At 35.6% G+C, this 24,352-nt stretch overlaps 2 protein-coding genes across 2 annotated transcripts; both read right to left on the bottom strand.

Annotated features, from left to right (window-relative positions):
- LOC105171785 (cryptochrome-1) lies at positions 10,958-15,974 on the bottom strand. The gene is made up of 5 exons (XM_011093015.2): positions 14,795-15,974; positions 13,877-14,098; positions 12,950-13,656; positions 11,731-12,415; positions 10,958-11,322 (listed from the first exon to the last, which is right to left on the bottom strand). Exons 1-5 carry the CDS (start codon positions 15,105-15,107, stop codon positions 11,273-11,275), a joined length of 1,977 nt encoding a protein of 658 aa, XP_011091317.1. The 5' UTR covers positions 15,108-15,974; the 3' UTR covers positions 10,958-11,272.
- LOC105171784 (actin-depolymerizing factor) lies at positions 19,376-21,236 on the bottom strand. Its single transcript, XM_011093014.2, has 3 exons — positions 21,079-21,236; positions 20,175-20,440; positions 19,376-19,816 (listed from the first exon to the last, which is right to left on the bottom strand). The coding sequence occupies exons 1-3, from the start codon at positions 21,097-21,099 to the stop codon at positions 19,666-19,668; spliced, it is 438 nt and encodes a 145-aa protein (XP_011091316.1). The 5' UTR covers positions 21,100-21,236; the 3' UTR covers positions 19,376-19,665.

Below are 24,352 nucleotides of genomic sequence, written 5' to 3'. Positions count from 1 at the left end.
TATTGTGTGTCTTTGTGTGTGGGGTGTGTGTGTGGGTGTGTGTGTGTGTGTGTGCGTGTGCGGTGTATGTGTGTGTGGGGGGGGTGGGGGGTGGTGTGTGTGTAGGGTGTGTGTGTGGGGGGGTTGTGTGTGTAGGGTGTGTGTGTGTGTGTGGTTTGTGTGTGTGTCGGTGTGTGCGCGTGTGCGGGGTGTGTGTGTGTGTGTGTGTGTGTGTGTATAGTGTGTATGTGGGGGGGTGGTGTGTGTGTGTGTGCAGTGTGTGTATGGGGGATCGTGTGTGTGTGTAGGGTGTGTGTGGAGGGGGGTGTGTGTGTGTTTAGAGTGTGTGTGTGGGTGGTGTGTGTGTGTGTGTGTGTGTCACGATAGAACATATTTTACTTCGATTTTGAACATAAAACAAGTAAGGGGTGTGTGTGTGTGTGTGTGTGTGGGAGGGTGCGTGCATGTGTGTGTGTTTGTGTGTGTGTGGGGTGTGTGTGTGTGTGTGTCACGATTGAACATGTTTTACTTCGATTTTGAACATAGAAAAAGTGAGGTGTTGCTTTTATCTTCTGCGCCAAAGAATGCCATCTGCATCTTGTTAGATTTCTAGTCTTCATTTCTATCTACACAATCTTTTTTCTCGTGCAGGATGTGTGTGTGTGTGTGGGGTGTGTGTGTGGGTGTGTGTGTGTGTGGGTGCGTGTGTGTGTGTGTGTGGGAGGGGGGGTGCGGTGGGTGTTTTTTGTGGGTGTGTGTGTGGGGGGTGTGTGCTGTGGGTGTGTGGGGGGGGTGGTGTGTGTTTGTATGTGTGTGTGTCACGATAGTACATGTTTTACTTCGATTTTGAACATAAAACAAGTGAGGTGTTGTTTTTATCTTCTACGCCAACAAATGTCATGTGGGCTTGTTACATTTGCCATTCTCCTTTAATTTCTAAGTTTTCATTTCTATCTTCACAATCCTATTTCTCGTGCAGAATGACACCATAGTTTCGTAACATTTTATGCTCATTACGGTATTGTGTGTCTTTGTGTGTGGGGTGTGAGTGTGTGGGTGTGTGTGTGGGGGGTATGTGTGTGTGTGCGTTTGCATGTGCGTTGTGTGTGTGGGGGGGAGGGATGGTGTGTGTGTAGGGTGTGTGTGGTGTGTGTATGTGTGGGTGGGTGGGTATGTGTGTTTGTATGTGTGTGTGAGTGTGTCACGATGGAACATGTTTCACTTCGATTTTGAACATAAAACAAGTGAGGTGTTGCTTTTATCTTTTGCGCCAACAAATGCCATCTGGGTCTTGTTACATTTGCCATTCTCCTTCAATTTTTAAGTCTTCATTTCTATCTTCATAATTCATTTTCTCGTGCAGGATGTCACCATAGTTTCGCAATATTTTATCTAGTTACAAAGGATGTCACCATAGTTTCTCGTGCTGATGCTTAACTCATGCTTGTCCTTAATATTATCTAGTTTCTGGATCAACCTCTCTTAAAATCATAATCAGCAGGTTTCTGTTGAGATCGTGATGTCCAGGAATATATTTTTATATATTCTAATCAGCTACTACATTTCTTTTTTAATTTTATCGACCACAAACTTGAAACGTTTTGCTGAATAATGCCCCCTCCTTATTCCGACTTTTTTATTTTCTTGTTTGTGCGTCATTTTTTTTATGTGAGTGTGTGTGGTGTGTGGGTGTGTGTGGACGTGTATGTGTGTAGGGTGTGTGTGTGTGTATGGTGTGTGGGTGTGGGTGTGTGTGTGTGTATGGTGTGTGGGTGTGGGTGTGTGTGTGTCTTTGGCGCCAACAAATGCCATCTACGTCTTGCTATATTTATCATTATCCTTCAATTTTTAAGTCTTCATTTCTATCTTCACAACCCTTTTTCTCGTGAAGGTTGTCACTATAGTTTCGTAATATTTTATGCTCATTACGTTATTGTGTGTGTGGGGGGGTGTTTGTGTGTGTGTGTGTCACGAAAGAACATGTTTCACTTCCATTTTGAACCTAGAAAAAGTTAGGTGTTGCTTTTATCTTCTGCGCCAACAAATGCCATCTGCATCTTGTTACATTTGTCATTCTCCTTCAATTTCTAAACTTTAATTTCTATCTTCACAACCCTTTTTCTCGTGCAGGATGTCATCATAGTTTCGCAATATTTTATGCTCATTATGGTATTGTGTGTCTTTGTGGTCTATTTATGTCCTTTATAATATTTTTGTGTACTTTCATAGATGTGTATTCATATTTTTGTTTACTTGATATGAAAATGTATTTATTGAAACAAAGAGTAACAACAGGACATGAGAGTACATTCTCCCTCTTCTTTTTTCCTTTCAATATATCCCGTTAGCAAGAGTGGTCTTGGATTGATTCACTTTACTAGAACGGATATAGTGAAAGAATATGAGTGGAGGATTGATGAAATCTGATAAATGCCTTGGGTGGTTATGATCTGCTATCTAATTCTTGAATTGGTTGCCAGCGACCACTACAAAATATTCTAGTTTGTAACCCTAAATTTGGTTGTTTAGCCCTTTTTATTTCCTTCCTGCTAATAGCGGTCTCTATAATTTTCACCCTTGAATCACATGATAGGTTCTGTAGCATCACCTTGATTTTTGGGTACTCGCATCGAAAAGGGAAAGTGGTCCTTTTACTCAAGAATAATTAATCAGTTATACATGCTATTGATGATGCTTGACTCATGCTTGTGCTTAATATTCTCTAGTTTCTGGATCAAACTCTTTGAAAATCATGATCTGGTGTAGCAGGTTTCTGTTGAGATCATGATGTCCAGGAATATATTTTTATATATTCTAATCAGCTACTTCATTTCTTTTTCAATTTTATCGACCACAAACTTGAAACGTTTTGCTGAATGATGCTCCCTCCTTATTCTGATTTTTTCATTTTCTTGTTCGTGCATCATTTTTTTATATGAGTGTGTGTGGTGTGTGGGTGTGTGTGGGCGGGTGTGTGTGTGGTGTGTGTGTGTGTGTATGGTGTGTGGGTGTGTGCGTGCGGTGTGTGTGTGTGTGTGTGTGTGTGTGTGTGCGTGTGGGGGGTGTGTGTGTGTGTGGGGGGGGGGGGGTGTGTGTGTGTTTAGAGTGTGTGTGTGGGGGTGGGGTGTGTGTGGTGTGTGTGTGGGTTTGGGTGTGTGTGGGTGTGTGTGTGTGTGTGTGTCACGATAGAACATATTTTACTTCGATTTTGAACATAAAACAAGTGAGGTGTTGCTTTTATCTTCTGCGCCAACAAATGCCATCTGCATCTTGTTACATTTGTCATTCTCCTTCAATTTTTAAGTCTTCATTTCTATCTTCACAATCCTTTTTCTCGTGCAGGATGTCACCATAGTTTCGTAATATTTTATTCTCATTACTGTACTGTGTGTCTTTATGTGTGGGGTGTTTGTGTGGGTATGTGTTTGGGTGGGTGGGTGTGTGAGTGTGTGTGTGTGCGTGTGCGGTGTGTGTGTGTGGGGGGGGTGTAGGGTGTGTGTGTGGGGGGTTGTGTGTGTGTGTGGTGTGTGGGAGGGTGGGTGGGTGTGTGTGTTTGTATGTGTGTGTTTGTGTGTCACGATAGAATATGTTTTATTTTGATTTTGAACAAAAACGAGTGAGGTGTTGTTTTTATCTTCTGCGCCAACAAATGTCATCTGGGTCTTGTTAGATTTGTCATTCTCCTTCAATTTCTATGTCTTCATTTCTATCTTCACAATCTTTTTTCTCGTGCAGGATGTCACCATAGTTTCGCAATATTTTATGCTCATTACGAGTATTGTGTGTCTTTGTGGTTTATTTATGTCCTTTGTAATATTTTTTTGTGCTTGCATAGATGCGTATTCTCATTTTTATTAATTTGATATGAAACAGTATTTATTGAAACAAAAAGAAATAACAGGACAGAAGAGGGTGCATTGTCCCTCTTTTTTTTTTCCTTTCAATATATCTTGTCAGCAAGAGTGGTCTTAGATTGATTTACTTACTCGAGGGGATATAGTGAGAGAAAATGAGTGGAGGTTTGATAAAATCTGATAAATGCCTTGGGTGGTTATGATCTGCTAACCAATTCCTGAATTGGTTGCCAGCGACCACTACAAAATATTCTAGTTTGGAACCGTAAATTTGTTGTGTTTAACCCTTTTGATTTTCTTCCTGCTAATAGCGGTCTCTATACTTTTCATTCTTGAATCACATGATAGGTTCTGTAGCATCACCTTGATTTTTGGGTACTCGCATGGAAGAGGGATAATGATCCTTTTCCTCAGGCACAATTAATCAGTTATACATGTTGTAGCTGATGCTTGACTCATTCTTGTGCTTAATATTATCTAGTTTCTGGATCAACCTTTCTGAAAATCATAATCTGGTGCAGCAGGTTTCTGTTGTTTTACTTCGATTTTGAACATAAAACAAGTGAGGTGTTGCTTTTATCTTTGGCGCCAACAAATGCCATCTACGTCTTGCTATATTTATCATTATCCTTCAATTTTTAAGTCTTCATTTCTATCTTCACAACCCTTTTTCTCGTGAAGGTTGTCACTATAGTTTCGTAATATTTTATGCTCATTACGTTATTGTGTGTGTGGGGGGGTGTTTGTGTGTGTGTGTGTCACGAAAGAACATGTTTCACTTCCATTTTGAACCTAGAAAAAGTTAGGTGTTGCTTTTATCTTCTGCGCCAACAAATGCCATCTGCATCTTGTTACATTTGTCATTCTCCTTCAATTTCTAAACTTTAATTTCTATCTTCACAACCCTTTTTCTCGTGCAGGATGTCATCATAGTTTCGCAATATTTTATGCTCATTATGGTATTGTGTGTCTTTGTGGTCTATTTATGTCCTTTATAATATTTTTGTGTACTTTCATAGATGTGTATTCATATTTTTGTTTACTTGATATGAAAATGTATTTATTGAAACAAAGAGTAACAACAGGACATGAGAGTACATTCTCCCTCTTCTTTTTTCCTTTCAATATATCTCGTTAGCAAGAGTGGTCTTGGATTGATTCACTTTACTAGAACGGATTTAGTGAAAGAATATGAGTGGAGGATTGATGAAATCTGATAAATGCCTTGGGTGGTTATGATCTGCTATCTAATTCTTGAATTGGTTGCCAGCGACCACTACAAAATATTCTAGTTTGTAACCCTAAATTTGGTGTGTTTAGCCCTTTTCATTTCCTTCCTGCTAATAGCGGTCTCTATAATTTTCACCCTTGAATCACATGATAGGTTCTGTAGCATCACCTTGATTTTTGGGTACTCGCATCGAAAAGGGAAAGTGGTCCTTTTACTCAAGAATAATTAATCAGTTATACATGCTATAGCTGATGTTTGACTCATGCTTGTGCTTAATATTCTCTAGTTTCTGGATCAAACTCTCTGAAAATCATGATCTGGTGTAGCAGGTTTCTGTTGAGATCATGATGTCCAAGAATATATTTTTATATATTCTAATCAGCTACTTCATTTCTTTTTCAATTTTATCGATCACAAACTTGAAACGTTTTGCTGAATGATGCTCCCTCCTTATTCTGATTTTTTCATTTTCTTGTTTGTGCATCATTTTTTTATGTGAGTGTGTGTGGTGTGTGGGTGTGTGTGGGCGGGTGTGTGTGTGGTGTGTGTGTGTATGGTGTGTGGGTGTGTGCGCGTGTGCGGGGTGTGTGTGTGTGTAGTGTGTGTGGGGGGGTGGTGTGTGTGTGCGTAGTGTGTGTTTTTAATAATTTCACAATTTTTTTTCTAACCTAATTTTTTCTTGAATTTAACGGAGCGGGGGCGATTGAGCTGAGTTTTAAAAATCACATGGGAGCTTTTAACTTATTTTGAAAATAGGGGATTTCTTTTTGCAGACTTTTTAAAACACAGTGGGGTTTTATGCATTTTGTATTTCAATATATCTCGATAGCAAGAGTGGCCTTGTATTAATTTACTTTACTAGAGGGGATATAGTGAGAGAAAATGAGTTGAGGATTGATAAAATTCGATAAATGGCTTGGATGGTTATGACCTGCTAACCAATTCTTGAGAAGTTTGTTCCGACTTTTTAATTTTCTTGTCTGTGCGTCTTTTTTTTTTGTGTGTGTGTGTGTGTGTGGTGTGTGGGTGGGTGGGTGGGTGTGTGTGTTTGTATGTGTGTGTTTGTGTGTCACGATAGAACATGTTTTACTTTGATTTTGAACATAAAACAAGTGAGGTGTTGTTTTTATCTTCTGCGCCAACAAATGTCATCTGGGTCTTGTTAGATTTGTCATTCTCCTTCAATTTCTATGTCTTCATTTCTATCTTCACAATCTTTTTTCTCGTGCAGGATGTCACCATAGTTTCGCAACATTTTATGCTCATTACGAGTATTATGTGTCTTTGTGGTTCATTTATGTCCTTTGTAATATTTTTCTGTGCTTGCATAGATGTGTATTCTCATTTTTATTAATTTGATATGAAACAGTACTTATTGAAACAAAAAGAAATAACAGGACAGAAGAGGGTGCATTGTCCCTCTTTTTTTTTTCCTTTCAATATATCTTGTTAGCAAGAGTGGTCTTAGATTGATTTACTTACTCGAGGGGATATAGTGAGAGAAAATGAGTGGAGGTTTGATAAAATCTGATAAATGCCTTAGGTGGTTATGATCTGCTAACCAATTCCTGAATTGGTTGCCAGCGACCACTACAAAATATTCTAGTTTGGAACCGTAAATTTGTTGTGTTTAACCCTTTTGATTTTCTTCCTGCTAATAGCGGTCTCTATAATTTTCATTCTTGAATCACATGATAGGTTCTGTAGCATCACCTTGATTTTTGGGTACTCGCATGGAAGAGGGAGAATGATCCTTTTGCTCAGGCACAATTAATCAGTTATACATGTTGTAGCTGATGCTTGACTCATTCTTGTGCTTAATATTATCTAGTTTCTGGATCAACCTTTCTGAAAATCATAATCTGGTGCAGCAGGTTTCTGTTCAGATCATGATGTCCAGGAACATATTTTTATATGTTCTAATTAGCTATTGCATTTTTTTTCAATTTTATTGACCACAAACTTGAGAAATTTTGCTGAATGATTCCCCTTCCTTGTTCCGACTTTTTTATTTTCTTGTCTGTGCGTCTTTTTTTTTGTGAGTGAGTGTGTTGGTGCGAGTGTGTGTGTGTGGTGTGTGTGGGGGGGGGGTATGTGTGGGGGGGGTGTCGGTGTGTGTGTGTGTGGTGTGTGAGTGTGTACGCGTGCGCGGTGTGTGTGTGTGTGTGTGTGTATGGAGTGTGTGTGTGGGGGTGGTGTGTTTGTTTGTGTGTGTGTGTGTCACGAAAGAACATGTTTCACTTGCATTTTGAACCTAGAAAAAGTGAGGTGTTGCTTTTATCTTCTGCGCCAACGAATGCCATCTGCGTCTTGTTTCATTTATCATTCTCCTTCAATTTCTAAGCTTTCAATTCTATATTTACAACCCTTTTTCTCGTGCAGGATGTCACAACAGTTTCGCAACATTTTATGCTCATTATGCGTATTGTGTGTCTTTATGGTTTATTTATGTCCTTTGTAGCATTTTTCTGTGCTTGCATAGATGTGTATTCATCATTTTTGTTTACTTGATATGAAACAGTATTTATTGAAACAAAGAGCAATAACAGGACAGGAGGGGGTGCATTGTCTCTTTTCTTTTTTTCTTTCAATATATCTCGTTACCAAGAGTGGTCTTGGATTGATTTACTTACTAGAAGGGATATAGTGAGAGAAAATGAGTGGAGGATTGATAAAATCTGATAAATGTCTTGAGTGGTTATGATTTGCTAACCAATTCTTGAATTGGTTGCCAGCGACCACTACAAAATGTTACAGTTTGGAACCCTGAATTTGGTGTGTTTAGCCCTTTTGATTTCTTTCCTGCTAATAGCGGTCTCTATAATTTTCACCTTTCAATCACATGATAGGTTCTGTTGCATCACCTTGATTTTTGCGTACTCGCATGGTAGAGGGAAAATGGTCCTTTTGCTCAAAAACAATTAATCAGTTATACATGTTGTAGTTGATGCTTGACTCATGCTTGTGCTTAATATTATCTAGTTTCTTGATCAACCTCTCTGAAAATCATGATCTGGTGTAGCAGATTTCTGTTGAGATCATGATGTCCAGGAATATATTTTTATATGTTCTAATCAGCTACTGCATTTCTTTTTCAATTTTATCGACCATAAACTTGAGACGTTTTGCTGAATGATGCCCCCTCCTTATTCCGACTTTTTCATTTTCTTGTCTATACGTCATTTCTTCTTTGTTTTTTTGTGTGTGTGTGGTGTGTGGGTGTGTGTGGGCATGTTTCTGTCTGTGGTGTGTGTGGGGGGGGGGTGTGGTGTGTGTGTGTGTGTGCGTGTGTGTGCGGTGTGTGTGTGTGTAGCGGGTGTATATGTGTGGTGTGTGGGTGGGTGGGTGTGTGGGTGTGTGGGTGTGTGTGTGTCACGATAGAACATGTTTTACTTTTATTTTGAACATAAAAGAAGTGAGGTGTTGCTTTTATCTTCTGCGCCAACGAATGCCATCTACGTCTTGTTACATTTGTCATTCTCCTTCAATTTCTAAGTCTTCATTTCTATCTTCACAACCCTTTTTCTCGTGCAGGATGTAATCATAGTTTCGCAATATTTTATGCTCATTACGAGTATTGCGTGTCTTTGTGGTCTATTTATGTCCTTTGTAACATTTTTGTGTGCTTCCATAGATGTGTATTCATCATTTTTGTTTACTTGATATGAAACAATATTTATTGAAACCAAGAGCAATAACATGACAGGAGAGGGTGCATTGTCACTCTTCTTTTTTTCTTTCAATATATCTCGTTAGCAAGAGTGGTCTTAGATTAATTTACTTTACTAGAGGGGATATAGTGAGAGAAAATGAGTGGAGGATTGATAAAATCTGATAAATGCCTTGGTGAGTTATGATCTACTAACCAATTCTTGAATTGGTTTCCAGCGACCACTACAAAATATTGTAGGAACCCTGAATTTGGTGTGTTTATCCCTTTTGATTTCTTTCCTGCTAATAGCGGTCTTTATAATTTTCACCCTTGAATCACATGATAGGTTCTGTAGCTTCATCTTGATTTTTGAGTACTCGCATGGAAGAGGGATAATGGTCTTTTTGCTCAGGAACAATTAATCAGTTATACATGTTGTAGCTGATGCTTGACTCATGCTTGTGCTTAATATTATCTAGTTTCTGGATCAACTTCTCTGAAAATCATAATCTGGTGTAGAAGGTTTCTGTTGAGATTATAATGTTCAGGAATATATTTTTATATGTTCTAATCAGCTACTGCATTTCTTTTTCAATTTTATCAACCACAAACTTGAGAAGTTTTGCTGAATGATACCCCCCCCCATTGTTCCGACTTTTTTACTTTCTTGTTTGTGCGTCTTTTTTTTTTTTGTGAGTGTGTGCGGTGTGTGGGTGTGTGTGGGTGGGTGGGTGTGTGTCTCTGTGTGTGTGGGTGGCACGAAAGAACATATTTTACTTCCATTTTGAACGTAGAGGAAGTGAGGTATTTGCTTTTATCTCCTGCGCCAACGAATGTCATCCGCGTCTTGTTACATTTGTCATTCTCCTTCAATTTCTAAGTCTTCATTTCTATCTTCACAACCCTTTTTCTCGTGCAAGATGTCACCATAGTTTCGCAATATTTTATGCTCATTACGGTATTGTGTGTCTTTGTGGTCTATTTATGTCCTTTGTAATATTTTTGTCTACTTTCATAGATGTGTATCATTTTTATTTACTTGATATGAAAGAGTATTTATTGAAACAAAGAGCAATAACAGGATAGGAGAGTACACTGTCCCTCTTCTTTTTTCCTTTCAATATATCTCGTTAGCAAGAGTGGTGTTGGATTGATTTACTTTACTTGAGCGGATATAGTAAAAGAAAATGAGTGGAGGATTGATAAAATCCGATAAATGCCTTGGTGGGTTATGATAAATCTGATACATTTGTCATTCTCCTTCAATTTCTAAGTCTTCATTTCTATCTTCACAACCCTTTTTCTCATGCAGGATGTCACAATAATTTCGCAATATTTTTTTGAAGGTGTGTGTGTGTGGTGTGTGGGTGTGTGTGTGTGTGTCACGGTAGAACATTTTTTACTTTCATTTTGAACATAGAAGAAGTGAGGTGTTGCTTTTATCTTCTACGCCAACGACTGTCTCTGCGTCTTGTTACATTTGTCATTCTCCTTAAATTTCTAAGTCTTCATTTCTATCTTCACAACCCTTTTTCTCGTGCAGGATGTCACTATAATTTCACAATATTTTATGCTCATTACGGGTATTGTGTGTCTTTGTGGTCTATTTATGTCCTTTGTAACATTTTTGTGTGCTTGCATAGATGTGTATTCTCATTTTTGTTTACTTGATATGAAAGAGTATTTATTGAAACGAAAAGCAATAACAGAACAGGAGAGAATACATTATCCCTCGTCTTTTTTCCTTTCAATATATCTCGTTAGCAAAAATGGTCTTGAATTAATTTACTTTACTAGAGGGGTTATAGTGAGAGAAAATGAGTGGAGTATTGATAAAATCTGATAAATGCTAACCAATTCTTGAATTGGTTGCCAGCGACCACTACAAAATGTTGTAGTTTTGAACCCTGACTTTGGTGTTTTTGGCCATTTTGATTTCCTTCCTGCTAATAGCGGTCTCTATAATTTTCACCCTTGAATCACATGGTAGTTTCTGTAGCATCACCTTGATTTTTGGATACTCACATGGAAGAGGGAGAATGGTCGTTTTGCTCAGGAACAATTAATCAGTTACTGTGGATCCTACACTTCCTTGCATGAACCGTATTAATCCAAGAACCCAGTAACAAGGGTAATACACTTGATATATTTAAGTTGGATTATGTGCAAGAAATGAGGTCGCATGAGAACATTCTTAGACAATATGCAAACAGTACAGTGCAGTGAGTAAACAGACAGCCGTTTCACTACCCCAACTCCAGCGTTATATGTGAAAATTGAAAAAGAACATATCAAATGCAATTACACAAAGCAAAGGAACAAAAAACTGTATCGGGTTATGTGGTGTGAGAAACAGAAAAAATAACCACAGATTTCTATCTCAACGTGGTCCTAAGACGTTCCTTTTGTCCTCAAGGACAGAACATGTTCGTGTTCAAGAACACAGGAGGAAACAAAAAAGTATTCAGAATTGAAGTACTTATCTACAAGAGAATCACAGGGGAAAAGCTCTCATCCTAATGTGTACAGAGCATTCATAGATTAAATGACGAGCTTTTACTCTTCCCGAATAGTCTGATCCCCAGAAATTCGTAAATTGGTGGCTCCTACATGTAGAGAACAGACAAACAAGAAACGTTATATACTCGAATTGAGAAAGCTGGAGATTTTCTAATCTGATTTCAAGATTCAGAACATGCAACTAGCGAGCGTATAGAAACACGGAAGAGAGTACAAGATCATTGGGGTGTTTGCAAAAACTTAAAAGTGAGTGTTTGGAAATCCAATTTCTGTTTATAATTCTCCAACCTTAAGAGAAGAAAAGCTAAAAGCTCGTGGTTGAATTGAGGTGCTTTTACCAGCTTATAGGTCTCTTGTAAACCCGTAGTTCTTTAGGACGACGTCCTCATAAAATATTGGTACAATTCAAAATTACCCTCCCCTTTCAGATGATTGGAGCTTTTTAGTTGCAGAAAAAATATGCTGGAAATAAGGTTTATAGTTGCACGTCATACCATTTTTGCTCGAAGTCTCTTCCGTGTCAATCTCTTCTTGCCTTGGATTCTTGAAGTAGGAAGAGTCATGCACCTGATACGGTGCATCCGTTGACATTAAAGAGCAGCTTCGGGGAACAGAGAAAGAATTTCTACTGTTGGTTATCTGTTTCTTGTTCGATGAAGATTCAGCTGTAGAGCACAAGTCGTAGTACGTTTTCGAGACCTCATCTCCATTGTTGCAACTACGCAAGTCATCTTTCAGCGGCATATCATCTTCCCTTGACTTCAGTCTTTTTTTATTTAGAATACCATCTTTGGAGTTTATCATTGATGGCACCCTTTGATCGTGAGATGAAGTAGCCGGACATGGAGTCTTTTCCTTCACAATTTCATTTCGAGTGCCCAATTTTATGTTAGTTTCGCAGTTATCGAACACAACTTCGTCTGCTCCATTGGAGCTTCCGGCCCTTGCGGTTGCTTCATTTCCGTGCATGACGGCTATGGCTTCAGTTAACCGATCCCTTGCGAAATCTATATCAATTATAGGTTTTGGGTAGTTTACTCCGAGGTCCACGCCTGCAGATTTAAGCACAGCAAGAGGAGCATCCCATGGGTGATGGATCCATTCAGCTGGCATCCGGGCTAATTCGGGCAACCACTGCCTCACATATTCACCCTCTGGATCAAAGTTGAAGCCCTGAATCTGCATCGATAAAGTGAGAGAAAAAATCAAAGACTACAACACGTTTCGTTGGCAACTGAAGAAGAAACGATTGAAGTAGACAAACAGCAATTCCTCTTCGGTCTTGACTAATAAGTTTTGAACTCACACTAGTTAGTTAGTATATTTCACAGAAGACGAACCACACTTACCCACAAGTTAGGATACACAACCAGTTGTTGAATAAGAAAAGCGGGAACATATTTATTAGAGACAAACAATTTATAAGGAAATCATCTATATAGCTAAGGCATTGAAGAGACTGAGATATATGTTGTAAATCCATGCCTTACGAAGATGACCAACAATCATAGCTAATTAAGGCATAGAGAACTTGTAATTCATATGGAGCACCAAATAAAGGTAAAAATTTACTTTAAGACAAGTCCCAAGTATCTAACGTGTAATAAAATGCTAATGTTTAGGCTATACATAAACTGCTTTCTACTAATTAAAAGAATCAAAGCTATCTCAGCTTGAGTAATAGACGGAGCAAAGATACACCAACTGTTTTACCTGTGGACTATCCATGCGCTCAAGTTCATGCCCGTCAGGCAAACTTCCAGAGATATACTGCCAACCAAGGATATCACTTTCCAAGTCTGCGTCCAGAAGTGTATCCCAGAAGTACTTCATCCCCCATTGCCATGGTAGAAGAAGAAACTTCACAAAGAAACTAGAAACAATTACTCTAATCCTATTGTGAATCCATCCAGTAGCCCAAAGCTCTCTCATTCCCGCATCAACTAGTGGATAACCTGTTCGGCCTTGTCGCCAAGCCTTGAAATGAGCCAGGTTGGCATCCCATGGGAAAAATTTCAGGCTGGGAAGCAACGACCTCTCATGAGTAAATGGAAAATTAAAACATATGTAGCGGGAATACTCTCTAAGCCCTATAGCCTTAAGGAAACATGTTGCGCTGTCTTCTCCAACTGTGTTTCTTTCGTTTTTCCAAACTATTTGCTTCACAAGAACACATTGGAACACTTTTCTAATGCTGAGTTCCCCAAAATGAATATACGGGGACAAGAGGGATGTTGAGTTCCCTCCGACCTGGAGTCTGTCCTTTGAGTAGTTGAGCAGATGGCGTTCGACAAATTCATTGAAAGCCTTGTCAGCATTGCTCCAACCAGGTGACCACCCTCTTCCCAATAGAGCATTACTCGACTTTTCTGATTCATCTTCGAGACCCAATGCTTCAATTGGTGTACTTTCAACCATTCCTGTGAAAAAAGGCAGAAACTCAGTTTTTCATTAATTTTCTCCATTTTTGTTCCCTTTTGTATCTTATGTCATAATTATTTGCCCCAGTTAAGCTGTTACAACTTTTGTGCTTACGGTCAAAATGTCTATCAAGAGAACTTGCTGAAATAATTATAGTGGAAATAACAAGAACTCACAGAACAAACGGGAGCACGGTTGTTAAAAAGTGGCAGCATATACCTGCAGCTTGAACCAAACGCCATGGAGGAAGATGTGAAACAGGTTCTCTTTGCATGCTCAAGCATTTCTCCCAGTATGCATTAAATGTCGTAAAAGCATGTCCATTATCATCATATACTTCCCATGGCTCAAACAACAAGTCACCATTATAGCTTTGCACTTTAATGCCAAGTTCAACCAACTTTTGCTTAATGTTGTGATCCCGAACAAGTGAAATTGGATCTGCAGAAGAAGACAATGAATCTCGACTTGAGCAATTCAAAGTAACACTAACAGAAGAGTACAAGCAACAGCTGGAATTTGAAGAATTCCAGTGGCCTGAAGAAATTTTTACATAATTGTTCTGCTAACAACTACAAGAATTTCCAAGCTTCATAAGTCAAAAAGCTTTAATGAAAACATATTATTTCTGGAGATAGGTTGAGATGTCTGAGGTCCTTGCACATGTAATTTCAATGCTTTCAACTTTCGACCATTTTAGCTAATGGGCATTTATATCTACCAGCAAACAGATTGTCAAAAATCCAAAACCAACAGTGACAAGTATGAAATTAACAACAAAATGTAAGTTAAAATCTTAGGGATTACCAAGTGAGATCAAAAATGATATTTTAGGATATCTAACATTAAGATAAATCAGCTAGTGTGCTGCATTGCTTGCTTGAATAACGACTATGAAGTGAGTTTCTGTGAAGGAACATAAGTAGATCCATCTAAAAACGCATTCCCACAACTGATTTCTCATACACTAATCACTTAATAATTAATATCACCTTCCGCCTCCAATTTGCACTCCCTTATGAATTACAAAAGGATCGGTTTATGGTTATGAATGCAATAAAGACAAAATCATTTCCTGACACTCCACAAAACGTAAAAATAACTAGCCAAAGCGGCCAATCCAAGACGAAAACATACCATAAAGATGGTTATACAATACTTTTGTCGCCCCGACAGCATTGAGGCAATCTAAAAGTGCAGACAGAGTGTCCTCGGCTTTGATCAGTATCAGTTCTGCCCCAAGGGATTTCAAAGACTGCTGCAAATGTTTAAGGGAATGCTTCAACCACCACCGCGAGACTCGGCCTGGGAAATATTGACCTTCTTCTTTAGGACACCATATAAAAACAGGTAATAAACTCCCATCCCTTGCAGCAGCTGCTAAAGCTGGATTGTCTTCAATCCTCAAATCTCTCCTAAACCACACTATGCTCTTGCAGTTCTTTTCCATTTTTCAAGAATTCTATTTCTCTGAGATTACAATTCTTTCACACCACCACACAAATCCATCTTCTGGGCTTTAAACAAGATTTCATATTTCCATAAATTCAGTCAATTAAATCATCAACAAAAAACTCACAACTCACAAGCAGCTCAACTATTCAGGGATTGATACTTTACTGCTGCAAGAAATCAACTGAATTCAAAATCATCTCATAATTTCACACACACCAGACAAACTTCAGAGCCCTCCAAAACAGTAAATACTTCCACAAAAATCTTAAAACCCAAGAGCACATCAAAAAAGACAGCTTCTTTACATACCCAAGCCATAACCCTTCAAATAAACGTGCTTACAGAAACAGACAATGAAAAATCAAGAATAAGAACAAATGATACGGAGAGGGAGCAGTGTCATCTGACATAATTTGATGCAGAAGGAGAGATTCAAAGAGGTTTGTGAGCTTGAAGATCAGAATTCATGTGACTGAGTTGTGCGTTTCCAAGACTAACTACCACGCTTTGAAGTAAATCATTATTATTAAATAATGTTATCCTCTGGACCACTTTCAACCATAAAGGAAAAGAAATAATGATAAAATGCAATAGCAAACAGAAATTCAGCAGTAATCATTTGCCATTTTTAACTGCTCTCTTGATTCAGATTTACAAAATATTCTCAACATATAACATATCAATAATTTAAACAAGAATGTGCAAAAATCAAAACGCCTGGACGTGTCAACGATAACTCGACAAAACCATGGTACTTGGAGCCTGCCACCACTATCAACGGAAAGAGAGAGAGAAAAATAAGGGTTATTGATCAATGTTGCACCTCTGTATTTTCTTTCTCTCTCTCCCTTTTTTCTTTTTTTTTTCTTTTTTTGGTCTTTTTTGGCTTTTTTAGGTATGGTTTCTTTTCTTTTTGTTTTAGAAGGGACATTATATTTACACTCTCAATTTATAATCTGTTTATATAAATTATTTTTATTTTTTTTATATAATTATATATAGACCCATCAAATATTATTAACACTTACACAAAGCATTCTTAATTTTTTAAAAACAACACACATACCCCTTAAAAATATTAGAATCATTGCACAACTACCCCTATTTTTTTATTTCTGTAATTACGCAAAGACATGGATAGTTCGTGTAAATAGACCATAGGTTAGAGGTGTAAATGTAACTATCCCTTTTTTGTATTAGGCTAGAATGTGGGTGTACGGTTTAAGGGGGGAAATCGCATTTTTAATCCCATAATTTAAGATTTTTTTCAATTTAATTTTATTTATTACGATTTTCTCACATTGTATTTCGTATGTTAAAAAAAATTTCAATGTTAGTCCTCACATACATTTTTCGTCCAATAATCAATAAAAAATGCTAAAGATTTCACTAATTATTAGACGAAAAATGAAAGTAAACCCAAAATTAAAATAATTTTCAACCTAATAAAATCATAATAAATTGACTGAATTTAAAAAAGATCCTAACATGGGACCAAAAAAGCAATTTTTCTGATTTAGTGTGTTTGAACGCAACATCTCTCCTGGATGTCTAACTCAATCAAATGTTGATGACGTATAATTTCTTTTTTTCTATTTCTATATATGGTTGATGAATATAAAAATAGGTGGCCATTACATTTTTAATTTTTACCATGTATTGATAAAGTAAAATAATTCATTATATTAAACTTTCAAATTTCACTTATATTTCCTCACCATTTATTACAATCACATTATTTTCATGATATAACAATTTCTTCTACATCACAATCACATTGCATATCGCACAAGCGAATTCAAGAACACTTATCCTCTTACATGTTAAAAGCTATCACTTATCTCCCTAAAATTAAAACCCGTTTATATATTTATACTATTTAATAATTATGATAACTTTGATTGTCAATATATTTTTATTAAAATGCCCTTAAATAATTTATGTTTTACATATAAAATAGGGTACATCGAATGTCCAAAAATACAAGACTTGATCACACCAAATCTTAATTCTATCCGGCCCTTAAAAAAACGAATAATTATACTCCCTGCTTCTGAGATTTGATGTCATTATACTTATACCCCTGTGATTAAGAAATTACATCTAGTACTCCTGAGTTTGCTTTCGTCAACCAAATTGATATTTACACTCGATTGACTTATTACTGACTTATTGCAGGTCAAATAATTTTTTTTAACTAAAAAGATATACCTCCTCACATACATTAACGCTTGAAGACGTATGAGGATAATTTAGTCATAAAAAATCTATTTAATTTATAATAAGTCAGTATTAAATCAATCAGAGGTTAATATAAATTTTTTTATGATCTTTTTGTTAATATCAGCAAATTTGGTGAATTTTAACTAATGGATGGACTTATTTATTAGATGAAAGCAAATCTTAGGAGTGTTAGATGTAATTTTACAAATCATAAAAAATTTAAGTGTAATTACACCAAATCTCAAAGAAGGGGAGTGTATTTATATATCCCTAGAAGAAAAGATGTGAATTCCAGAAATATAAAGTCATAATCGTGACTATGTTTCTTGAAAGACAATTTTGTCATTTTCATGATAAATCGGTAGAAATATCCCAATCACTCACAAAGTAAGAATTTCATTTGCAAGTCGCCAACCTAAGATTTTATGAAGATTATGGGACCAAAAGTTGTTTAAAATGTGTCGTGTGTTGGTGGATATATGTGAGGAAGATGGTGCCGTAGCCCACTAAATAATGTTTTCTTTGTTGATAAGTCGTCTACTCAATAATTTACCAGGGGTGTAAAATTAAGGTCGGCAGAAATTTTTTTGAATTTTTTTTATACTGGTGGGCTCAAATTCTTTCATGAAAAAGAATTCACGTCTATTTATTCTAATTTGTAGTTTTGAAATGATAATTAAAGCGAAATATGTTTGTTTATATATATATATATATATATATTAGTTAAAAATATATGATTTGATACAGTTTAAACTAATCTAAATACATTCCCATTTCTCATAAAAACTTATTCAAAATTGAGAACACATATTTTTCATCGAAAATTAAAAAAATGAACATATAAACAAACAAGTGGAATTTTCAGACTGTATTACGTGCGAAATTCTCTTTAATCAACGACAGCCACGAACCGAAAACACGGATGAGTTGGAATTCAATGGATTTGGGGATATCTGGTTAGAGAAAAAGACAAAATGAAATTTTATTTTGTTCATTTTGGGGCAAACATGGCTCGATAGACTGGAAAGCAAAGTCATTTTCTGGAGTGTAGTCCTATTCGAACATTTTTTTTTATATATAAATAATTTGGACATGTTGCAACTGACGTGTACTGGCCCTTATCGTACCAAGGGATGTAAATACCGATTTTATGCAACATCACACATCCAAGTTCGTAGTACAGTTGATTTTGTGTATCGTTTCCAATTATTTATTTTTTTGTAACAATTTGTGAATTTATTGTTTTTTAGATGGAGAACAATAAGGACAATCAATTTCGATTGTTTTATGAAGCTGTCTTTTGGACAATAATTATGGTTTAATTTATACATATTCTAAATATATTCTTATTGATGCAAAATTATCTATACGTAATGTTTGGTCTAGTAGAAGCATAAATGTATCATATCAATAATATGCATTCAAAAATAATAAATTTATGATAAAATTGCAAAAATGAGTTTGTAAAATAAAATTAGTATTTCAATACGTAAGTCAGCAGCTCGGACTTTCTCTTGAGAATCATGTTTTGGGTTTAATTTGACACATATGTGCTAGAATTTGAAAATGACCATCGCTTCTTCAAAATAGCGTATATGACTATCTTTCTTTCCGATTCAAAAGTAAAATTGCACACGATTTGTACTATTGTTTTCTCCTATAAATAATATATTATAGGGATAATTTACTCCTTTTGATCTATGATTTTTTTACATATATTATCTATATTTTTTGAAAAATTATAAATACACCCTTCAAAAATATTAATATCATTATGCAATAATACTGATAGTGTGATTGATTAATTGTAGTCAAATATAGTTCTGGCAAGAATATCCTCACATGTGCTATCCTATATTACTTCAAAATTAGGAGGCGCTCAAATGGTACAGAAAAAATTCATTTGCGGGAATTTAGTGATCCTCCCACAGATAAGTTAATTCTCTCATATACAGGTAAGTTAGGAGTGTGTTAACCTCAACCATACCTACTGATGACAGACAAATAATCAAACAGGCGCAGGTTATAAATGAAGAGACAAGACATTATCAGATCATATAATATATTCAGTATGCAACTGTTAATAGCCATAATCAGAGACATTTTTCATTCGGGAAGCATCATGAGAAGGACCCGCATGATCCCGGGATGAACATGGGAGCTCCTGATCAGCCTTCCCGGATGCCAAATTATTTATAATCAAGCTATATGTAACTGTAGCATACACAAGATCTTAACAACCACTACTAGATCGAGAAAATGCGTTTCTTTCAGTTGCAAGTGTAATATTTTTGCCCCAGAAGAGGCATTCTTGCATAACAGCAAAGAGTTCAATTAGCACGCTCTCTGATGACGTCAAGGTCCATCTCAGTTGGATCAGTGGCCTGAATTTCATAATGTATACCCTGCAGCTCCCTCCTAAACCTTTCCTTGGATGTAGCGTAAAGCATTTTTGCACGAATCCTTGAGATGGAAGGAGACCTGAAAGGCAATAAGTAAGTCGATAAAATCATTCTTTATCATATCTATCACATGAATATAGTAATAAGCGCAATGGCACCAAAGTTGCAATAATCAAGAACATGTGCACAACTTTGCGAAGGTGTATAAGAAACCAAACCCAACGTCGTGTTGAAATACTCTACCAGAAAAACACTTCTTTGGAAATAAAGGCTCTGTGCACAACTATATTCTCACAAGGATCAAGTCTTGAATAAAGAGTTAACCTATCTATTGAACTTTTGCATGGGAGACAATTTATGGAGTTGAGATGGGGAATAAGGAAGAACATAGTATGCCTGTGCGTGTGCATTAGAGAGACAGGGAGGGAGAGGTAGACCATGCAATGAAGAAGATCTTGCTCTTTTGGCAGTTCTCAGAAGTCACATAATCAAAGTCATAAACTGCATATCGGCAGTCATTCTCAGGCAGGGATGCAGTGAAATCGTCATAATTCTCAGCCGGGCTACCAGTCTTTTCAACAACAACTTCCTTTTTCTTCTCATCAATCTTAAATATCACATAGCGGAATACCTTCTTCCGCTGCAATTCCATGTATGTGGTTTTGCTCTGATCAGCAACGCCCATCCCAGATGATGCATTTGTCTGGAATCACAAACACGGTCAGTCACTTGTTCCAAGCACAATCCACACAACTCAACGACATAACATTAACTATCTCTTCGAAGAAAAACAAAAGCATTCCTCGACAAAACTTGAATTGCAACACCTCAGATCAGTACCAGTTCCTCCAAGGCCAACAGACAAGAAAACATACAAAAGGAAACAGATTAAATCATAAACCAACTAATGCACTGGAAAATATCCTTCTAAACTGAGAAGGAACAAAGACGGTACCAATCACACAATTTATACTGCATAAGGACGACATATCAGTATCAATCAGACCACAATTCCTTCTAATCACAAACTCCATACCCACCAGCAACCAACTAATAAACTGACAACACCAATACCTATAAGACAACAAATCAACCCTAAATGAAATCAATTTTCACATCAATCACAAAGATCCACGATCAGTGCTTCACATAACCCGCTTCAAATTTTACATAGCCAACAAGGAGCAAGCAAAACCACTAGTATAAAAACCCAGAAAAACAAAACATGAATTAAACTGAAAACACCAACACAGATAAACAACTGATCAGGCAAACAACAGAAAAAATTACAGATCTAAGTAATCAGAAGAAATAAAAACTGCAGAATCTAAAGAAACTGACCCCTCCACCGCGGAAAGACATGTCTACCAGTTCACTAGAGCGGTTTGGGCTGAAGAGAGAGATAGAGTATGGTGAGAGAAAGAGGCAGAAAAAAGCAGCCACTGAAGAGAGAAGAAAAGAAAAGAACAGAAAAGCAGTGGGAAAAAAGGAAATTATAATAGTGGGTGGTGGGATGTGGTATCTATGTATCCATCAATGCCAACGTAATCTGCTTTTTGTTTTTCTCCACTTCCTCAATTCCTAACAAGAGAGCCCAATTACTTACGCCATGTTTGGGTGGCCCAATTTAAGCCCAATACCCTCAACTCCCTCCCCCTTATTATTTTTCTTTTTTTTTTTCCTAATGTATGAATTTATTTTTTTAGATGAAAACAAACATTAAAATATATCAGATTTAAATTTCAAAAAATTTATGTATAATTCACTAAATTTTGTGAAGGGCAATATAATTACCCCATCCCCCTAATTTTTTTCTACACGCGCACCCATTGACCCATAAATCTAGTATTTAATTCAATATCTCTCGAAAAAGATCTTAAGCCCAAAATCACTGATATGTCTCCTATGTGACATTCGTCTAAGGTATTTTGTGATACTAGAGATCCACAAATCATTTACTCTTCATTCTGATCTTGTTTGCAATAATAATATTCGGAGATTAATTGTATTTTGTCGTCTTATAAAAACAATAACAATTTAGTCTTAATACATTTAATCTTCGAATATTATGTTATAAAAAAAAAAAAAAGAAAGAGATCGTGGTGCTCTTTTTTTTTATGGGACTTTTTGTCTATTGGTATATTTACAAGAAGATTTGTTGCATTTAGTCCTAATATTCAGCATTCATAGAAACGAATTTACTCCTCGTTGGCTACAAGGGCTCATAGACAAGAATGATTTAGGTACGAGCGGCATTTTTAAATTAGAATTAGTACAAGGACAATAAATTAATGATTTAGGTACGAGCGGCATTTTTAAATTAGAATTAGTACAAGAAAAATAAATTTTAATTTAGATCAAATTTGTATATACGATGAGTGATGTATTATATTTGTTATATAATTAACGTATAATTTAATATAATAATTAATCATAATTTGTATAATAAATTTATAATATGAATAATTTAACCATGATTGGATGGGTATTAACTCTAAATTTGTCCAATGTCAAAATTCATACTCAAAACTATTTATTTTAAGGGTAAGTCACAATGGACTCTTTTGAAAATTGTTATAATTATATATATTTTTTCGTTGTTTGAACAAAATTACAAATATCTAAGAAAATTAATGACTCTATGATAATATCCCATCAGGACAATATAATGTAGAAGGTGAAACTATATTTATAATTTTTCAAATATTTTATGACAATTCCTAAGAGTGTTGGTTCTAACTTACCCTTAATTTAATGGATATAGGTGCAAGCTTAGACTAATAGGAAGTTATTGAGTTTCGACATAAATATTAGCTATTATATTATTAATTCAAATAAATATTTAATTCACAACAATTAAAAAAAGTCAAGACTCAAGTGGATCTTACCCATCGGTCAGGGTCTGGGTTCAGGTTCAAGTTGGAATTCTACGAGTCGGATTCCAAATCCACCTCAACTTATTCCGTACAGTGTAGCTATCAAACTTAATATAAATAAATAAAATTCTCACGTTAATAAAAAAAAAAAATTAGTAGTAAAAGGAAATGGTTAAAATCCCTGAGTGAAATAGGAAGCAGATAAAGCCATAATGTTATTTGAGCTGGTTAATGAAAAACATTCACTTTTCTTTATATGTTTGTTTTTCGTCAAAATCAAGTAACTCTAAAATCCAAGGATTAATACAGTCGCAATTTGAACACTGCGACACCCATTCTTATTACATCTTCTACTGTTAAATCCACTCGAAATAAAATTAATAAATAAGTTCTAAGAAAATGTCCAATTCACATCCAACTGTTTGATACTGAAATTGTTCTCATAGAGAATCAAACTAAAAATTACAAATACTTCTTTGTGTAATTATTCAAACAACGAGATTATTTTCTCCAATTTTTTCAAAATATTTGATGTGTTTGAATTTTGATCTACCAATTATTTTTCTTTCAATTTTCTTAACTTTTTTTCTCTTTCAAATATTGCCTTTGCATGTCCATTTCTAATGTAACTTTTCCCATAATTTATTAAAAAGTTTAGATAAACATTTAAAATATAATAAAATAAAATAATTCTTATATTATAACTAAACGAAATTTTTTTTCTATATATAATTAAATTAGATTATATCGCATACGCATTTACATATGGCACCTATGCTAGTAGTGTATAATAGTCACACTTAATATTGGTTCAATATTATCCCACCCTATCTTATCTTAGTTTGCTACGTACATACCATTTGACTAGTTTTTGCATTCTTTCTAAAAAAAAATTTATTTTTTTTCAAGATAAATATCTAATTATATCAATATCATCATGAATTGAGTAATAAGTCGACTCGATTAGTAATTAAATATAAATATATATATGAATAATATAATAAATTACAATCAATTCATATAAAATGAGACAGATACCACATATTTTGTGGGACTCGTAACTGAATCCATTTTCAAAACCCGTAATTAAGTTAACTGAAGTAGACCGGAATTGCTTCGAAAATAATTAATAACTATTATTTTTTAGAAGAAATTTGCAAAATGATTACTAGAAAAAAAGGCATCTTTTTAAGTCAATTATTTTTACGGGAAAAAAATCAAACTAGATAATATAGAAAAGATATGGCGTAAGGTAGAAGTAAACAAATTCACACGTTACAATCAGAGAAAATAAAACTGAACTACGCCTTTGATTATTGGAAGAAATGGAGAAGAAGAATACAAGAACAAAGGGTCATAATTTGAACTACTTAAATATTTATTAAAATATCAACTATGTAATGTCCTGTGGTTATAGCCGAGGTCTCACAATTAAAAGGTCGTGAGTTTGAATCCAATGAATATAGATATTTAGTCCATTTCTAATAATTATATGCTGTTTATTTGTTGGCTTTCAAGATGTTGGTGTGTTGTTTATTTGTTTATTTTAAGTTGTTTATTAATTTTAAAATATTAATGCACTGTGTATTAAATATTAATTGTAATAGTATGTTGATAGATTTAAAATTATTGATATATTTTTTTTTAAAAAAAAATGGTTGAGGTACTAGGAAGAAATTCGAAATTGCAAATTTAAGTCCTACTAGATTCGTGGGTATCATCTTCACTCAAAAAAAAAG

Source organism: Sesamum indicum, linkage group LG10, assembly GCF_000512975.1.
Source record: "Sesamum indicum cultivar Zhongzhi No. 13 linkage group LG10, S_indicum_v1.0, whole genome shotgun sequence".
Lineage (NCBI taxonomy): Eukaryota > Viridiplantae > Streptophyta > Magnoliopsida > Lamiales > Pedaliaceae > Sesamum > Sesamum indicum.
This window is presented reverse-complemented; position numbering and strand designations above follow the sequence as displayed.